This window comes from Ambystoma mexicanum, chromosome 9 (assembly GCF_040938575.1).
Source record: "Ambystoma mexicanum isolate Mex_15411 chromosome 9, UKY_AmexF1_1, whole genome shotgun sequence".
Classification (NCBI taxonomy): domain Eukaryota; kingdom Metazoa; phylum Chordata; class Amphibia; order Caudata; family Ambystomatidae; genus Ambystoma; species Ambystoma mexicanum.
Window position 1 is genome coordinate 151,027,185 of NC_090931.1, and position 20,763 is coordinate 151,047,947.

At 44.8% G+C, this 20,763-nt stretch overlaps 1 protein-coding gene across 4 annotated transcripts in view; it reads right to left on the minus strand.

Annotated features, from left to right (window-relative positions):
- The window catches only part of TLCD5 (TLC domain containing 5), a 62,739-nt gene that overhangs the window by 12,983 nt on the left and 28,993 nt on the right, over positions 1-20,763 (minus strand). For 2 of the 4 annotated variants that reach the window (XM_069614329.1, XM_069614330.1), the window contains exon 2: positions 165-375. In XM_069614329.1, the coding sequence (XP_069470430.1) occupies positions 165-360 (196 nt within the window). In that variant the 5' untranslated portion in view covers positions 361-375. The remainder of the gene's footprint in view (positions 1-164; positions 376-20,763) is intronic. The other 2 variants (XM_069614331.1, XM_069614328.1) reach the window with 1 other exon arrangement.

Sequence of the window (20,763 nt, forward strand, 5' to 3'; positions counted from 1 at the left end):
CTCTTCCCTTTAAAAAAGTAATACAAAAAAATGGAAAGACAAAAAAAAGACTAGTGATGAAATTACATGAAAGTGAGAACAAACATTAACAAAGTTGAACAAAAATCAGAGGGAAAAGTAAGCAAGTAGATTTGGATTCCAAATGAGGCTTGGCTAGAACTCACCTGGATGGGTAAATGGCCAGGGGCCATCAATAAAACCAACATAAGCAGAAAGAGAGATGATAAGAAACCCGTGGATTACTGTCACTATTCGGCAGTTCCATTCATAACTCCGATTCTTGTTAAGATGGCAAAAGGAGCCGTATAAAGAGAACCAACCAATGAGACTGCAGGCTACCTGGAGCAGAGGTGATGTCATCTTGCTGAAAGGTGCCTGATGGGAAGAGGAAAGAAAAAAGGGAATAAGTTAGGAATGTGACAATCAAAATAAAATCCTAATGGCCTTCAGGGCTGGTGGGTGCTTTCCCACCCCAAGGATGTTCAGTACTAGTAATTCAGCACTGCACATGACGCTATTTGGTTCTACATAAAACATTATGTTGTCCATCATAAAAAACACACCCACCACGGAAAGTCATGAACACAGCGTTTTGTGACCGTGTATTCGGTATCAAGCACTGTACTATCTGAGCTTCATGTAGCAGGGTTCTCCGCAGCTCCTACCCAATTATGTGCAAATAATGATAAACTATCCATCCCAAAATACAGAAAAGACTAGGGGTGAAGGCGGGCTAGTGCCATTAGCACTATTAGACACACAACTACATAACGTACTAGAGAAAAATGTCAGAATCAAAAACAATTATGCATTTTAAAGGATGCTAAAATGCCCTAATCAAAAATAAATTACAAGAGCATGTAAATTCAGACTCTCCTCACTCAAAATCTAGTTGGCAAGAACATAGCATGTTGGCAAATAGCAGCATGGGGCGGTATTAAAAGCCCAATTAACATTCCAATTTCACTTATATTAATGGCTTGCCAACCCTGCTCCACTCTTCTACCTACAACATCACAAATCTTCCCAACCCAGATCTACATCTTTGCTCACACCAACTGTGATCCCCAAATCTCACTCTTTTACTGCACCTCTATACCCCAAGTATTACAGTCACACTCTCCACAAACCTCTGAGCAGACTGAAGTATATAGCTTTTAAATCAATCATATAGCTCTACTGTATCTTGCTTCCCGTCAACTACCCCTTCCCACAGAGAAAAACCTGGATTGCAAACTCTGAGTATCACTGCGCCTTCTTTGCCCTGCCTCCCTTTCGAAATTACTATCCTAATCCTCAAATATCCCTGTTCAATTCATCAACAAATCCAGAAACTTTCTTTTAACACACATTGTTTCAGTTGTACTCTTCTACTCAGAAGCCTACCCCTTGGGTCTCCTGCCGCCACAATATTGTGGGCCACTAAGAAATCACATTAGGGCTGCCTCATTTATCCAAAAGATATCAGACAAGACCCCACAGGCATCTATGCCTACCTTAGTGTCCCAGAGTATTCCAGATATCACACAAACGCACGTCTCCTCTTCTGCCTGCCTAGAATCAGAATTCCACAACCCACAGCTCCAGTCTTAGTCCCCATCCCACTCTGAACTCTCCTGGCTCAATCTTGCGCTGCATTACCCAACCTCTTCCAGTAACAAGGCAATCTCACAGTAATGTACCAAGAATCAACAAGCAGGTCCCCTTCTCACTGGTTTCCTCAGGTCTAAAGTGACCAAGCATCACAGATCTGCATGGTCACACTGGATTTTTCAAGTCTACACAATTTAGCTTTGCATTTTGCTGCATCTCGACATATTCTTCGAAATTACTGAAATGTGCCATTTTTAGAAGCTGGCGAGTAACCAATTAGTGCCTCCATTTGACCCATGCTTGTTTTGGCTACTGACTGCATAGGCAGCAGAACTTGCTCTGTGGACAGGTTTCACCACCCTGAGCCAGCGATGTCTGAAAGTAGTCAGTTGGAGCAGTGCTCAGCAAAAAAATGTTCACACTGCGGCAAACTTGAGTATTCATTATACTGTACACACAGCACGCCATTTCTTAATCGCCAAGAGGCAAATATCACTAGCCAATGGCTAATAGCGGGTGCAAATGTGGCACCCTGTCTACATACATATTAGTTGTTAAACAAGTATTTATATTTGCTCAGAAAGATTGATGCAGCAGGACATTAGATTACTACAGTACAGTTTTGTGGAGCAGCGATGTATGTATGTCAGCAAATTGCTACTGCTACAAACTGATCAAATATGCCCTCTTGCTATATTTAACTCAAGTTTAAGTCACAATGCTAATGTCACATAAACATGCTGTAGGAAATGGTAGCAACATGGAAGTAGCTTTGTCAGAAATGAGTGGATACAGCCCTAGATGCAAGGGGTGTATCACCCACTTTTTCCTCTCTAAAAATTGGAAAATACTCCCAACAAAGAAAATAGGGAATAATATTCACAAAGAAAAACAGGAAACACCCACATGAGGTTGTCCCCCACTTTCACCCACACAGCTCAGATATGTTCAGATCAGTAGTACCCAGTCACAGGAAGTATTAACTATTATTACTGCCTGATGTGAAGAGGTAGAAATGTATCTTGTAATGTGCATGAATAACTAGGTGCATAAAAATGTTATTTACAAAAACATGTTTTAGAATTAAAACATTCGCTTATGATATATACTCCCATAGAGAACAAAATGTACTCCGTAAAAAATACTTTCAATGCCAACTTTGAAAAATAGAGAGTAAAATACCCCCAACTACAAAATATCAGAAGCATTGAGTGGATATTCTTCTTTTACCTCAAGTTAAAGTTCACTTGTCAACTTGGGTTGCTCCTGGGGTCGGCCAATTTTTCTCATTTCATAAGTGAAAATAGCTTTCGCAAGGTTTCCGAAGTTGCGGCAACAGGACCGCCAAACCAATACAAAAATTCAGTTTCTTCTCCATGAGGAGTACATTTTCTGAATCATGATCAAATATTTATCGACCACTTACAAAATCACGTTTGTTGAATTTTTCAACATTTGTATCTGCTTAAAATTCTCAAGTTATCCACGCTTTACCCCCTCAAACCACAGCTATAACTATGTTTCAAATCTATTTATTTTGTCCAAAGAGGTACGTTGTCATTAAGACCTAGTGGTCTAAATCATTGAGGTGTTCAAAAAACTGTATTCCATATAAGCAAGCTCAGCCAATCAGAATATTGCATCGAATAGTCCTGAGCATTACCATCGGATGTACAGCCTGGTGCAGCTCAGGAAAAATTCCCTTTGGGGGTTTTAGATTGTACTGCTTTTCCATGTTGGTTTTCCTGACTCTGTCATAATTTTTGTGTTCAGAGGGACTTCTACTGAGGGCTCCCTGCCAATCCAACCTTTTTTTATGGGCTGTATTAAGGTTGCCTATATGGTTCCTATTTGGCTCTAAAGTGAATTACATAACCCTACAATAATGTTGTACAGTAGGCTGGTGGGAGGTGTATTAATTAGGACCATTCTCTTCTGGCTTGCTGCCCAGCCATGCCCTCTGAAACACCCCGACTCCCTTGGTCGAGATCTTACACCACATAGGTGCCAACTCTGTTAGTTCTGCTCCTGCAGGTGGGGCGCACTCCTTTGTTTTGATCTCTGGGTCAGTCGCATCTCTGGGTCAGTCGCTAGTCCAGGTATCAATTCACTGGTTGTCTGGGCCCTGCAACTCAACTGGGTTGTTTCGCTTTCTGGTCATTTCAGGAACCAAACTGAGTTCCAGCCTCTGTGCCCTTGGGGGTAGGGTATTCTAGAAACTCACCATCTGGAGTCTGCAGATCCCCTTTAACTGCATTTCTCCATTGGCTTTCAGTAGGGCTTCTTACTGCCTTGGCACTTTGTTCCGTTGGTCTCCTGGCCTTCAAACCTGAACTCTTCATGGTCTCCACTGAAGTCCTGTGGGGTTAGTTGCACTTTCTTTTCTATGCACCAGACTTCATACCATAAGCACAGTTCTGCCTATTGGATAAACTCTTCAAAAATTATTCTTGGTACTCATCTGCATCCGTCACCCCCTCTTGGGTCACTGGAGTTTACTAACTAAAGCTAGATTTTTAATTGGTATTCTGGATTTTCTAGTAACTTTAAAATCAATGCATTGCACTCCTGTCTACAGAAATGTACAAGGATACTAACTCTGCCTATGGTTACCGTGTGTCCGAATTTTGGCAGGTCAGAAGGACACAGATTCCTTTCCATTTTAAGCTACTTTAATTTAACAAAATGATGCATACTCCTATCTTTCCCTAAACTATGGGTGTTCTCTACCTGACAAACTAAGGTGCTAGTCAGTTGTCGGTGCAAGTCCCAACTCAGATTCATTCTGCTGGCCAGAGCTACTCTATTCTGGCCCTACCACTAAGATAATAACTAACGGACAGGAGAATGAGTCTTCTCCGGTTGTATGCGTCTTCTCCAAGTTCAGTTCAATGCAGAACTTGTAGATATCGTTCTGCCACCACTCTCAAAAATCTATACAGTTTGTTTACTGGACTCTCCCAGTACTCAAAATGTTGCTCTACTTGGTTGCTCTTTTTTCACTCTGCTCTTCTGTTCCTTCATGTATTCTTTTTCTCTCATAGAATCTTTCAACACATTTCTCTTTACTCTCACAACAGTCTTTCCTGTCTTTTGTATTTTCCTTTTCCTCCTGTTGAATACAAACAGTACATTTCCAACACTCTTTTTCACTTCTTCTAAACTGGGACGAGTAGGAACATTCCAGTAATGATTGTTGCTCATTATTTTTATAACTTATTGTTGACTGGGTAGGTGTGCAACAGTAGCTTTTGTAATCCTGTTTCGTTATCTTTAAGTCCCCTTTTGACTGAGACAAGTATGTGTTTCCCAGTAATGCTTATTATTCTCTCTCTGTATCCTTAAATCTTCCATTGGACCAAGACGAGTATTTGTGTCCCGGTAATGAGTATTACTCTCTCTCTCTCTTCCCCCTCCTGTGTCTTCAGTTGTCTCGCTCACATGTGGTTCATAGGGGTAACGTCACTGGGGTGCTGCAAGGACTGGGCATTCCCTCTCTTCATGTCAGGATGGCTACTCTTGCTGGTAACAAAATAGTGTGTTCCTATCGGCTGCACCCTCCTTCGCTTTGTTCATCTGTTTCTCTCCTATGGTCTCGGCATGGTTTAAGGACCAAACGGTCCACTGCGTCTCTCCTGCAAGTCATGCCATCACCTTTCCTTTTGGAATCAGGATGTCTTGCGGTACGCACTCCCTTAGCATTCTCCGCTCTCCCTACCCAACGCAGCACGTTGGTAATTTGCTTTGATTCTCTGTCTTCCTGTATGCTCTCTCGCCGCTTCAGGTTGGGGCGTGGCTTCCCATTTTAAAAGCATTGCTTTGGTATTTTCTCCTCCCGGTTCTCTTCTCCGTGACAGATGTTGGGCATTCCAGGACTCTACCATCTGGGTAGCATCAACTGATTTGAAATTTGCAGTCTCCCTCCCCCCATCCATCCCTCCCTCCATCCCTCCATCCCTCCATCCATCCATCCATCCATCCATCCATCCATCCATCCCTTGCCTTCCAGTTTTAGGACGTGCTTGTCAGAGTAGATTTTCCTTCTTGACTGAAATTCTCTCCACCTGCGAGTCCAAGAGCACTTTTTTTTTGTTCCATTCTCCTTTTTTCACACTCTCACATCCCTTTACTGTGATCTTGGGAACCCTTTTTACCTCTTTTTGGTATACTGGTTTGGAGTCCTGCTTCCACCCATATTTTCTAGCATCTACATTTTACTAAAGTAGCACCAGCACTTTCTGTGCAGCATTACTGGAAGCTCCCAGAGCCGCCACTGTAATGTAAAGGGGGATATCTTTTATCCTACCTGTATTTTCTTTGTGAGATCAGAACACCCCACCTTATGTGGAGTGCTGATGGGAAACATTGTCCCCCCTTCTCCAGTAACTTTGTTACTGTGACAAGTCCCTCTTTTCAACCTCATGGCAGTGTACCTTTTACACAACTTTCTGTGAACTTTTATCAAAGGCTTTCATCGCGGCTGTGGTAGGGGACACAAGGGTCACCATTCACCCAAAAGGATGGCTGTAATTTTTTAAGTGCTGAACAAGATGGCTTGTCTTTTCCTAGGTCTTCTTCTACCTAACCGGGCGGGGGACGTTCCTCTAGTTCCTTTGTCTTCGCCTGCTTCCCTTGCAAAGCCTGGGGAGGGTCAACCAAAACCCTGCAGTCCTTTGTCCTGCAGAGTGCCTGAGAGAATCCAGTCCTGACTGGGAGGCTGGCTGTCTCCATTGGACAGTCACCACCAAAGTTTGAATGTTGCATGGGATAGGATTGGTGGGCCAAGCCAGTCTACCTGCATAAATGCCAAGGTCCTGGACCAGAAACTCAGAGCTGACCACTGGAACAGACGAATCCGAAGAAGCCCGAACGAAGAAGAAACCAGCCAATTCCATCAACCGCCAGAGCCTGCTGAGTAACCGCTGCTGTCCCAAACAAGACAACATCCTCCCTTGGACTGGTGGGCCTAACCAATACCAAGATTAACTGTATTTTGTGCCATCCCTGGAAGAGCTGCGACCTTCACAACATGCACTTCACCAATACCCAGGGTCCTGTGCCACTGTGCTGTGCATCATTGTCTGAAGAACGAATCCGCCTGAAACTTTGTGGGCACCTTCCTTGACCTGCAGGAACTCATTCCAGCTCCCCAAAGTCCCCTCACATGAGACAAGGTCTGAGAAGAGAAGAGTTTACTGTCACGACATCCGTCCTTCATAAGAGCCTGAAAAAGTTACCAACAAGAGTGTTACCAGGCATCCGTCTGCATGACAGCTGTCGCCAGATTCACCAAGGTTATCTTCTTCTGTTGCCAAGACCGAGAAACCTGTGACCGATTATGATGCTGCCTCTCCACTAGAACCGTCCTGCAGTAAAAAGTTCTTCATTTTAAAGGTACTGTCTTGCTCCCTGCAAAACTTACCTGGGGATTTGCTTGCTGATGCTGTATTCCTCGGGGCTGTAGATAGATGTATCTCACACCCCTCCAGGGGTCCCATAGAGATACAATGGGGTGGGCAACCCATTGTACTCTCTCCTGCCTTAGGACACTGGTCCTTGAAGCAACTACACAAGGAAACACCTGAGGCTTCCTTGACTTGAAAAACCTAACTACCTACCTGTAAACCCAGAAGAGATCCTGTTGAACTCTGTCCCTTTTGAACCTTGAACACTGTATCATGCTCAACTCCTAACCTCTGGTGGCCTAGGGCCCCTCTGAACATTGTGAGACTCTCATAAACTAGGGTTGTACTCGAAGGTAGGTTGGAACAAAGTTATAAAAAGTTATCACAAATTGGAAAAGTTTGCATATATGTTTCAGACGGATTTACCAAGAGATTTGTTACTGTATAAGTTATTCTGAAAGTTACACCTATGGTCTATTACTTAAGACACTTTCAATTGTGTTCTACATGTGTTAATGTGTTTAGTACTTACTTACCTTGCAAATACTTAACAGTGTGCTTTATTGTATATATTAACCCAAGGACAAGTTATCTCGTCCTTAGCATTACGTTTGTGTTGCCAAGGACGAGATAGCTTGTCTTTTTTGGCACGTCACTTTGTGCGATCCCTGCACAAAAGTGAGATCCAACCCCTGGGCTATGTGAGGAGGAGGTTCCTCCTCACGGGCCGGGGATTGGATTTCTTTCAGTTTCATGTCAGCACGGGTAATGTGTGGGGACGTGAAACAAAGTAAATTTCACTGCAGCAGCCATTTTAGGCTGCCGCAGAGAAATGAGAAGGTCAGTCTCCACCTTTCTCTCCCTTGATCTGCAGCATTATTGTGCCGTTCAGATCGAGGGAGGCGTTGTTGGAAAGGGGAGACTCTATGTAACACAGGCCAGGAAGAACTCCAGGACGGTTGGAGGTGATGTCCCCTGGCCGTGGGCATCCGTTTCCCATGTGGGTCTACCATCCCCAAAGCACAGCAGCAGGGTCCCCATCCCTCCCCAGGGGGAAATTCTGTAACGCAGCCCAGCCAGCGCTCCAAGATGGGCGGGGGTGATGTCCAGGTGATGCGGAGACAAGTAGCCAAAGAGGTTACGGGAGCCTGAGAGACCCGACGAAGAACCTACCGGTACAAGGTAGGAACATTGTGATTCACAGCTGTGAAAGCCATCACGATTACGAGACTGAGAAACAAGAGTGTGCAAATAACTTATGAAAGAAGGATTAGGGACGAGATGTGAACACTGGAATTAAGGCTGGGAAACAACAGAATGTACAGAACTCTGGCAGGACATGGTGGAGAGCCACCCTGTGTAAACAAGTTGGGTGAAAGCAAATAACCTGTGTGAAGACTTTGGGGAAAAAACAACAAGTGGAAGGGGGAAGTGTCTTTTTTTGTTTGTTACAAGAGATCCTGGAGGAATGGAAATATTCCCAACAAGAGACAGTTTTCTTTGTTAACAGGAGAAACTGCAAAACCCGACTTGGATGAATATACTGCTTTCTGAAAAGGAACTTTGAAACCCAAGAACAAATCAAATATAGAATTGGGCCAGGCAGATGCCCTGCTGAGGCTATGGTACAAAGTCTCCCATTTTCCTTTTAGTTGGATGCTTTTCTATTGTAGTAGGGCCAGTTAGTTGAATAGGATTCAGACCGGATAACTTTATTTTTGGACTTAAAGCACACCCTTAGCTTTCGTTTTGTTAGGGAGGGAACTTCCCTCATAGATATGGGGCTAGTTAGTTATTTATATGTTTAATTTTTAACAAAATCACCTCGACATGACTTCTAATTGTCCGAGTCCTCCTGCCTTCACCACAGTATGCCGTTATTAAAGAGTATATTTGTTTCAGTTATCTGTGTGGTGTACTCTCTTGGTGTGGCCATTGGAAGCCTAACTGTACCTATTCACTTGCTTACCTCTCTGGAGTGAAGCTTGACCGCTCTGCCAGTTACCAATTGAGAGTTTGGTCTGTCTTCTGGGGACATAACTATGAAAACAAGCAGGATTATACGATTGTACAGCCCTCACCAAATACCTGTGAAAAAATCTCCTTAACAGATTCTGAATGGAGCACTGCTGGGGGGGCAGGGAGGATCAATTGATCCTTTCATTGATGCTAACCCTGCTCAGCCATCGGTGAAATGTCACCCTAGACTAAGGAGGAGCAGAGGAATATGGAGGAGAAAACTACGATTAATCAGGTAAAAATCTCACCCTGATTTTCAAAAAGATGCTGGGGGCTTCCCTAAAGGATGCATTATCAGAAAGGATCAAACCTATGCAACAGAATGTAAAAGGTCTAGAGCACCTGTTGTATAGTAAAGGGCGCCAACACCCGAGAGAAGGTAAGAGTGGTGTCCCCCTGGCGATAAAACCACCAACCTCTTAAAAAAATTAAAAAAAAAGCTACGGGGGTGGACTTGAGGGGTTTCCTCCCACCCCGGATAGCTATCTTCTCATACCGACCCAGGCCATAACAAACAAAGGTGGCGCTCCCCTCTCAAGGCGGGATGTCCTTTTAATAAGGTCAGGACGACTTTCTTAGGACAAAGGTTTAGTTTTATAATCCCCTCCCCTGGGAAGGACAAACCTGGGGCCATAGGTTCGCTTCACCAGCATCGTTTAGCATTGGAAGGGAGGATACCACATCAGATGAGAAAAAGGAGTTTAAAGCACACTGGAAAATAGCCAAAACTAACAACAGCTGACAAAGAGACCCTGTTAGGGTGGGTGGAGAGGAGATGTTTGCCCCCTGACAGCATCAGACATCCGAGGTCGATAGAGTGCACTGTCTCCTAGAGTAGCAGAGTATATGAAGATGAGGTTACGCAAAACCTTGGAGAAAGAGGCACTTCAACACCTGAAGGCAGAGTGCCCCAGACCGGTTCTGAAGGGTATGGTGGAGGAAACACCCGACCTTGAGCTGCGCATGCTCACATTTGAGGCCAAGTGTAAGGAAGGCATGGTATCAACAGTAAGACAGACACAAGTGACAACAGTTTAAAAGGTGTTTATTGCACCTCAGTTGGGTTTGGACAATACATATCTAATCCTAAATCTAAAGATGGGAGGAAGTTACGACAATCAAATAATAATAATGCAGTCCTAGTGGTGTCTTGTCAAAATAAAAGGCCTATATTAATAAAACTATTGGCAATCCCTACCTTTAAATACAAAGAGTGTGGGAAACAATGTTATGCAAAAGAAAAGAGTACAAGAAATGATGTCAGGCTATTCAAGCTGTTGGCTTCCCTTCCCCACGTTTTCAGCACAGGATAAGGCGACACACTCGAGCTTAGCACAGTCTCTGGTTTCTCTAACATGAGGCTGGATTTAAAAACTCCAACATCATGGCCTTCTGCGCCAAAGTCTTTTTGCTGTTCAAATTCTCTTCTTTCAGAGGGCCTGATGCAACATAGAAATAATAAAGTACGCACACTTTTCTTCGGTGATTTACTGCTCACAGTGGATCCCCCTCCACCTGGCTCAGATCCACTTTAACACAAAACTCGTATTTCACATATACACAATCTTCTTAGGATTTCCACATATCCAATTTCTCGCCTGACTCACGGTACACTGCGGGTCCCACCTCCCCCCCCCCCGCTGCTGGGCTCAGATCCGTTCTAACACAAAATCTTCAATCAGTCTCCCTCTGCCAGACCCAAACCAATTTATCTATTGTAACACAAACTTGCTTTAACACAAATCTTTCCATCTGCCCGTCTCATACAAACCTTATGTACTTTGCCATCGACTTTCTTTACTGTATCAACATCGAAGACTTACGATTGTGCACAGGATTTTGCTTGACTCATTCAATTCACAATCCTTTGTCACTCTTTCACTTTTGTCAACTCTCAGCTGGACACCTTACAGAGATCTTCGACTGAGCATGCACAAGGTGCAGGACCACTCTGTCAAAGGTATTGTATATCTTGGTTTCAAATTCCAATCACTCATCTGCAGCTCAACTTTACTCATGTTGCTCACCACACGCTTTTCATACAATGTTCCTTCCAGAACTCGTCATACAAAGTTGCCGCTTGCAACCTTAGCTTCAACACAGACCGGTCTTGTATCAGTCTCCCCAACTCACCAGCTGTGTTGATTTCACCAACGCTCCTTTTTTGTTGGAGCCAAGGACAGTACCACGGAACCTGGTGATTTTCCCCCCGCCTTGATTATCGACGCAGGAGGTCCCGGGTACCTTTGACACACAATGCGTGATTCCTCAGCCTGGTTTCCTGTTCTTAAGCTTTCTATTCTCGAGTGAAAGTAACGGTTCCTTGTCGAAAAGGTCAAGGGAACTTCACTCCTTGTGATCCCCTTCAGTTTGCGGTCTTCCTCCTCGTGTTATAATGCCATCTTGGAACTGCTGATTCCTCATGTGCTTTGCCTCGCTCAGAGTGTGCTTTCATGCTCCGCCTTTTATTCTTTTGGGGAAGTGTAATGGAAGTCAGGTGTGCGTGATGGTCAGTAATTGCCTGACCATTGTATTGGGACATGTCAGGTATACGGCTCGGGTGTTTGTCCGTTTTCTCTCATAGAGGGCTGTCTGGAAGAAAGTGTTTGTGTTGTGAAAAGTAGAGGGGGTGGGGGTTGAGTTGCTAAGTATCCTACACGCTATGATGGGGTAAATGTGTTACAGGGAAGGGGATACCGCGTCTCACCATCCAGTCCTCCAATCCCACAAGACCACTCACCCAGGTGATCCTATCGCACTGGTTTTCCAGGAACTGGATCCAAAAGCGATGGCTGTGTCCTGGCCACCTGGATGACAGATCCCCAGGGACTAGTGGGTGATACACCTTCTGGTTTCTCAAACAAGTCACAAAAAAAAACCACGAAAGGGATGGATGGACCCTGATGAAAAAGCCAGGATAAACTATTGGAACTAAGCCGTTCAACTAATGAAGCAGAGTGTGGGGGTAGATCCCTCGCTTCCGCAGGAGCCTCCCCCTGGAATGGTCTCCCTGCCCCCTCAGGCTTGAGCCGGATTTCCTTAAGTTCCGGAAGCTCCTCAAGACCCTCCTTTTCTCTTCTTCCTTCCCTATCCCACTCACCTGCTAACACCCCCATCTGCCCCAGTGACTGGCTGCCTGGTTCCCTCCCGAGTTCTACAGGGAACCAGGCCCCCTCGCCCTGTCCACCCCTTTCCACACACTTATCATATGTTCCCTCACTCTATGCAATCCCTGGCACTTGCCCACCTGCCCCCCCCAGCACTCGTCTGGCCCGTAGCCCTCCCTCAAACCACCAGTATCTCGACTCCCTCTTTCACCTGCACCCTCTACACTGTGCCCTGCACTTCCCTTCCCACCCTAGACATTCAAATTTTGTGCAGACCTACACTCCCCCCCACCCCCAACTCCCCTCTCCCTCACACTTCTTGTTACTGCACTTGCACAATCCGAATGTCACAAGGCCTAGTGGGACCCACATTGTTATCTTTCTCTCTTGTCCCCGCCACCCACACCATTTGTTGTATAGGCACTTTAAAAATATGCAATAAATAAAAAAAATAAGATAATGGATCTAGGATAGAACCAGAGATCGGGGGAAGCAGTGGATGAAGCAGCACTTGCAAACTGGGTTCAAAGGGTGCAATGCCTTCTAGGTAACGCCAATGGCACTATTTCGACTGAAAGGAGTAGCCTCTTGCTCAAGATCAATTTGAAACAGGGTATGTCTGTCAGGAAAGGAAGCAAGCGATGGATATGGCAGGGGAAATGTGCACAAAATACACAGTAAACAACCTTGAATATAACAACGTGCATTCAATACCCAAGACTCGTGTATACCACTATATGAAAAGGAATGTAGGGTAAGCACTTAGAACCTCCTTATGACTGAAAGGAAAGTCGGCAAACTCCTTACCCACTATGCTATTACAGATACTGACAGCGCTAAGCCCACGTAAAGGGCAAGCAGGGACAGAATCTGTAAACTGACACTCTAGATGGTACTGAATAAAGAATTTGGAAACAGTACTCACAAGGACCGGAATGACCACATGAATGCCAGTACTCACGAAGACCGGAAAGACCACTTGGATGTCCGTATTCACGAGGACCGGAAAGACCACTCAAAAGTCAGTACTAACCCACAACCCTGTAAATCAAACAAGAACCCAGAAGGCAGTAAAGGCAAAGAGTGAGGATGACTAAATACCTAAACCCAAGTCAAGAGGCAAGAAGGAATAGTACAGTGTGGAAAACAAAAGATAATCACACAGGAGCTAGTTACAACAGCTTCCCACACCTAATAATAAAATAGGAAATAAATGTAAAAGTGTAAAGGAAAACATGGCATGGATCCCAATAGAAGGCAAGGATCAGGAGCAGTGAAAACGATATCAAAAGGGAAACTTTCCCACCCATCCAAGGTGAAAAGGCAGGAAACTAAACCTGTAAAGGAAAGATTAATGCAACAAGTCTTTCAGTAGCAAAGGACAATTTCTAGGAAACAGTGAACACAGGCAATTGGGCTACAGCAAAAGGAAAGCTCAGAGAAAGGCTGCCTGCAGACAGAGAAAGGGAGAAAGGGATTTCCAAAAGGCAGAAATCAATTAGGCATACAAATACGAATTCCAGGACAAGGAACAAGAAACACTAACTAGAAACTGGGCACAAAAACTAGGAACCAGGAACAAGGGACCAGTCAAGACAGGAACGCTGCAACAATGACCAGCGCTGGACTGAAGCAGACTGAGGCTTTTAAAGCTGCTTAACGAGCACACCTCAGGCGTGTCGCCTGCTGCACCTGCAGCCACAGGTGTTGCCTATCCTCCACCCAGCCTTGTCCTGCAAGGGAGGAGGTGAGGCAGTGAGCCAGGCATTCTGGGAAGCATAGTCATTTGATTAAAGCAGCAGTAGCATGCTGGCTGCCAAAAACCTGGAATGGATCCGGAAGGGAAGTAATTTGGGAAATAAGGTTTTAGCGCTCCCAATTCATCAGGACACTGTAGCATAAGGTTCGGAGGAAATGTCCAGTAGGGAAGAAACCCCAAAACATGTCCCCAAGTGGCGGGAACGGGAGCGAAGGGAGCGAGCCGTGACAATGTCACCTTGTAGGAGTTTGGGCCAGCTGCCAGAGGTCTCTTTGGTGATCTTTGCAGCACTGGACAATGCTCAAACCTCGATTCTGAAATGTTTTCCAACTAGAGCTTTTGGAGAGACCGGCAAAGGGAGAGAGTGCTTGTCCAGTCGCTCTCAGTGACAGAGAAGGCCTTAAGGAGGCAGAGGAGCCACCTATTAGTGAATAAATACACAAGATCTTTCCTTCTCCATGAGGGGAGCATGTCTGAATGTGGAGATCAGAGTCTAGGAAACAAAGCATCACTTTATGTGAAAGAGAGCAGGGGGATTCGCCTCTTTTAGGAGGAAGGACATGGCCATTTTGGAAAACTTGGAAGCGGCTATCAAGGAATGCTTCAGTATTGAAAACAGTAACGGGTTTTTAAACTCGAGTTCTGGGGTCCCACTCTGCAAGTACGTCTGCCACATCTCATTTTGATGTCACAGGAGGACGTATGTCTCCTAAGCAAGGCTGTAGAGAATCTAGCAAGAAAAGGGGCCATAGAACCATTAGGTGCTGGTTAAAGTGGTTTTCTGAGCAACATGGCCTTTCGGCACAAGAAAGGCAAACTATGCCCTGTATTTAATATCAGGGAACTCATAGAACTCGAAATTTCAAGACAGAGTGAATTTACCTTCTGAGAGACCTCTTGCGAGACAAACAACGGTAAGGCTAGATCTCAAGGCGGCTTACCGCATGATACCCATCACCCAAGAACACATGAAATACCCAAGGTTCGCCAGGGAAGGCAGGATTTGGGCGCATGCGTGTCTGCCATAGGAATTCATCAGGTCCACAGAGATTCACCAAATGTATGAAGCCAGTTAGACCACGGCTCAGAGAAAAGGGCATATAATTTATCTGGATGACATAATTCACCTGTCACAGGGCGATTCTCCCCTAGAAGAGCAAGCAGGGTGTGCCACAGATTCTTGCAATGACTAGATTTCCTTATGAAGTGGGGGAAATCAGAATTGACACCAGCCAAGCGTTTGGACTTACTAGGATTTTTAAGAGAAACCAGGAATGGGGCATTGGAGCTTCCAGCCCAAAAATTAAAGTCAATATAGAATTGAAGGAAGGCATAGGGAAGGTTAAACTCTCAGTCATGGAGCAACTGTAGGTCTGATGGCCTCTTCAATTCAAGTAACATTTATGTCTGGTGACTGCATTACAGGGCCTTAAATGGGATTACTTCAGGAATGGGCTACCATATCACCAAATGGTGAACCTCGATCAGGAAAGGAACACAGAGATGAACTGGTGGTTGGCCCACATCGAAGCTTGGATTCGAAGAGTCGTTTTCATTGGTGGCCAGGGCGTGATTGTGGAGTCAGATGCCAACAGAGTAGGATGACGAATCAGTAGGGTTTGATCACAACAGGAGGCAGGTGGTCTACTAGCTGGGTCTTTAGCCGTTGGGTTACTCTTGAAGGACAAAGTAAACTGCTGTATCCTTCTCAGAATTGACAATGTTTAAACAGTAACATATGCAAACAATCTTGAAGGACCCAGATCAATGATGCTGGACAAATTCCCAAAGGAATTCTGGCAGTATAGCCCAGCAATAAAACTTTTAGTCACTACAGAGTATCTGGCGAGAGTGTTCAATTTGGTGGCGGATTAAAACTCCAGATATCTAGGGGATGTCAGCAAATGGAGGCTGGATCATACATGTTCCTAGTGTTAGCTTGGCTATGGGGCATTCTACAGCTGAATCAGTCTGCTTTCAGGCTTACTGCCGAACTGTCTCACCATTTCAGCTGGAGGTCTGATGGAGGAGCAGAGAGCATAGGCGCATTTCTAGAAGACTGAGACATGCAAGGGACAAATGCATCCCCTCTGTTCGCTACAATAGCGAAATAAGTGAACAGAGCGAGGAGGCAGCAAGCATCCATAGTGCAAGCAGCAAGGGAGCAAGCGGTGCCATGGTGGATGTTGCAAGGGTGGTTTCCAGAAAATCCTGCAAATATCCTGTGGATTTTTTTCCAGAGGTCTGTCGATGTTAACAGAGCCAGAAGGTCCGAGACACCTGATGGTTCTAGACAGGTCTCTGCCGCTGATAGCTTGCAAAACAGGGAACGGTACAGATAGCAGGGATTGCAAGGCTCATTGTGGAATCTCGGTGCCTGCCATGGCTAGAAGCTACACGGTAGGCTGGCATTGCTGTAGCAGTTCTTTGAAATGAGGAGTACATCCTGTATCAGCACCTCTGGTAGGGATACCTTATTTCTTAGATTCTCGTCCCCAGGAAGGAAAAGCCTTCAGGATTATTGGAGAGTACAGCTCCAACATTTCAGTTGATCATTTGGAAGGTGCTCCATTGGAGGAGGGCTGGGAGATTAAATTAGTTTGATATTTGATACTGCTCGAGGAATGGAATTCAGTGCTTTGGAACTTCAATTTGGATTGAACGCTTCTCAAAGAGCGGCCCAGTAACAACTGCTTAGACCTGAAAGCTTTGTTGGCTAAGATGGCTTTCTTGTTATGTCTCACATGAAGAGAGTCAGACATGTGGGCTCAAAGTTTTAAGGAGATTTTTTCTGCTGTAGGGTGTTGCTTTCATGATATTAAAGTGTACCAAAATGAATTCCAGGTCAGTTCTGGATCTATATTTCACAGACAATCCCCAGCTGGTTGTAGGGTAATGCCTAAATCAGCATCATAGAGGGTCATAGACCATTGGCGTGTCCCAGCTGCTAATTACATCAAAGACAGACTTTAGGTTCAGTCTCCTCACCCACAATATCCAGGTTGGTTAGATGGGTGGAAGCTGGGAGAGGGGTGTCGTTGTCTAGAGGACACCCTAGTAGACTGTTCCAACAGATTGCACCTTTAGAATGGTTATTTTAAACCCATTACAGAGGTGGTTACATTAATGTTAACTTTAACTAGCACAATGCTTGCCATTTGTTTTTACAAAAAAAATACCCAGACTCGAATAGTGCAGGGAGTCTTTAAAGACAGAGGCATGTGTGCTTAAAACGCAAGTGCAGTGTGATGAAAAGGCACAAACTTTCAGCTGCAGGACTGGCCCACTAAAAATTGAGGGTGCTTTGTTGATAGCCACACAGTTGTATGCACTAGGCTGGAAAATGCCTTAAATAATTGTGTTACAAGCAAATAAAATACAGGCGATAAAAGGGGGTTACAGTTAAGTGTACGAGTTTAACATCAGCCCGAAGCACTGTGGACAGGCCTCATAGCATGCTTTACACCAAGAACGAATTCACGTTTTATTAGCTAGCTTAGAAGCCGCATAGGTTGGCAGCACATTGCAAATTACAGGTTCCCAAAATTATAAGGTACGAAACTAACACAAACAGCCTTTGATAATTTCGAGGCCAGGAAGCAAAGCTCATGGGTGCTGGGGAAAGGCACTGAATGCCCCAAACATTTTATAATTCGGTATATTAGTTTACTGAAACTGGTCTACCAACAGTTTCAAAGTGCCCCATGCCCGTTTCAAATTGCCACTTAGCACAACTCAGCTTGGGAAGTGGTTCGAAGAGTTCCTAAAATGCAACATTAAAACAGTAGATGGTCAATTGTTCGCTCTTGTAGCGTCATGATCGGTTGTATTCCCCATGAGAAACGGATAGAGACGACGAGCGGCAGATGAATAAAGGTCTGCTGGTCATCTCAAATTTTTCAATGTTTAGGCATTGTGATGTGGGAATGGTGGGCTGAAATGTGACGTCACAGAGGGGGCCAAGGTTTACAGGACCCAATCATTTCAAGATAATGCATGTCCTTCTTTAGGGGAATTGCGCGATTCAGCTTCCCACATTGCCTTCCGCCGTGCCCTTAAGAGGTTTCTGTTTTAAATCTCCGAACTTGATCCTTATCTCTTGTCAGCGCCAAGATGCCTTCAGGCTTATGTTGCGCTCTACAAAAATTGTTAAGATAAGATAAGCTTTGCATGGAGGACGATCCTAATGTTGCAATAAGTTTTGATTTGAATTAGTTTGTAGGATTATAAAAGCTTTTGTTTTTGGGGCCTATCTTCGACAGTGCTTTCATGCAGTTCTGCTCAACATTCGGTGTGAATTTTGCTTTGCCAGCTACGCTTTGGCCCAGGATAAATTGCGTTACTTCTTGGTTGGCGTACACTCCTTTGCTGGTTTACTTTTTTAGCTTCCATTGTTGAGTTCTGAGGCAACCGGCAGTACCTCCTTGGTGGACAATACGGTGAGATCAGCTTTCCCAATCAGAACCTGGAAATTCTAGCCGTGCTCCCGGAGGAGTGAGGGACAGCATTGGCAGATGTAAGGAAGGCATAGGACACTGACACAAGAGATACAATTTCAAAACCTTTACTAGATTCGTAGGGTTTGGGAAAACTCCTACTTTGCCCTATCCCTGTGATAGGTGTAGTCTCTACCATCAAATAATAAAGAAACACAGTACTAGTAAGTATCTCTCAAATCAAAGATAGCCTATAATAACAAAACCTAAAGCCTGCCCTATCTTTTATATAAAACGTGCGTAAAGGGGAATATGTATGCAAAGGAAAATCAGTGTCATAACAAAGAGTCAATGTGGCTGAGTCAGCTCTACTTCCCACGTGGACAGCAAAGAGTACAGTGGTCCCCATAAAAAGGATGACACACTGGCTCAGGTTCTCAAAACAAGGGAGTTCAAAATGTGGATCAAGGCCCGCGTGGGCTTCCACGTTAAAGTCACTTATTCCCGCTTTCAAATGTTCTTTCACAGTTAAGGTTCACGTAGGTCTCCATCTGTCGGGGTTGGACCTCGGAATCACAGCACTTGCAGGGGTTCCCTTCCCCAAGCTTTATTCACATTCGTTAAGGTTTCCCTTCCCCTAACTTAAATCACATTCCCTCAGTCAGGCTTGGATCTTTCACTGATGTCGAAAACTTCGAATGTGCAAGATTTTTACTACTGACCTCCGTAGGACCACTTCGACCTTCACTTCTGCATAGCCTCTCGTGTTATTTTCCCCAGTGTCTCTTGGGAGGGGTAGTTCAGTATCATAATACAAAAGTTCAACATTCATCTTTTATATGGATGTACCCCTCAATCATATGTGTAGAAAGTTGTCCCAATATCGCAATAAAATAAAATTTTCAATAGGTGAATGACACAGTGGGGAAGTGCTATCAGGAATGGACCAGAGGGGGAACTTTTCAAAAGGATATAATTGACAGTATGCACTCATATCTGTCAGCGACATATAAAGACGAAAAGCTCAAAAGTAGACAGGACATTTTAGATCTCTGGAAACTTTACGAAGAAACCAAAGTAGAGAAAAAGAAGGAGAAAGAGGAGAAGGGTAGTGCTCCACCCCCTCCATATGCATTGTATCCATTATTAAAGCCTGCTGCAGGATATACAAATCCTAGGTGGGCATCTCCAGACAGGGAGAAGACAAAAAAGAATAAGGCAGAGCCGGTCCCTTGTGCAGAGGATAAGAAAGAGAAGAAGAAATATTCTGCAGACTTAAGAGAAGCACACAACAGCAACTGGACTCAATGTGTAGAGAAGCAGAAAGGGTAATGGAGAGGGAGATTGAGAGGAAAGGGAAGGAACAAGAGAAGGCAGAGGATCAGCAGGGAAGGACGACAGGACGTATACAATTTAAAATTGATAACTGGGGAATAGGACACGAAAGAGACAACACTGTATCAGACTGGGAGGACAGTAGAGACAATGATAGTAGGGATGATGACTTTGACCGATGTAATATAACAAATGTGGGCAAAGGGAGGAGGAGAAAAGAAGGGGAAGAAGAGGGAAGAGAGGAACAGCGGACTGGGGAAATAAGACTTAGCAAAGCAAGATTGGTAGTAGCAAAGAGACAGTGATGAGGGGGTTAAGCCCAGAGTACAAACTCGGTTGCCTCTCCTACAGAAGGCAAAAGGTGAAGTACATTAATGTACCCTGGCAGAGGATGGATACGGATAATTTGGTTTACAGTTTACCTTCATTAATGGCAGGGGCCAACACATGCATGTATGTGTTCGAGAAGGAGACAGCAGAGATCCCAGTGGCCATAGGAGACACCAAGAGTTTATTGGAAGTTTTGGTGGGGGAACAAAGTGACAACATTTGGAAGCAAGCAGAGTATTGTGAGAAACCAGAAGGTGTCTCACCCGCTAGTCCTCGGGGATCTGTCACCCAGGTGGCCAGGACACAGCCATCGCTTTTGGATCCAGTTCCTGGGGGTGGACCAATGTGGGAGGATCACCTGGGTGAGGGGTCTTCGGGGAATGGAAGTGGGACACCCGATGGCGAGATGCGTTATCCCCCATCCTACTCGGTAGGATATTTGGGAACCTTACCTCTCTTCACAAACACTTCACACGGACAGCCCGCTCTGGGAGAAAACAGACTCACACCCGAGCATTGTACTGGACATATCCCACTACTATTTTCAGGCAATTATTGGTAAGCACTCACACCTGACTGCCATTAAGCTTCCCCACACGGATAAAAGGCAGAGCATGAGAGCACACTCGAGCAAGGCCAAGCACACGAAGGAACAGCATTTTCCAGACGGCAGGTGACCGAGGGAAGAAAGACGGCATACCAAGAAGAGTGTGCAGGGAGATACCCTTGACCTTTTCAGCAAGAAACCGTTACTTTCCAATATCCTTCAGATTAAAAAG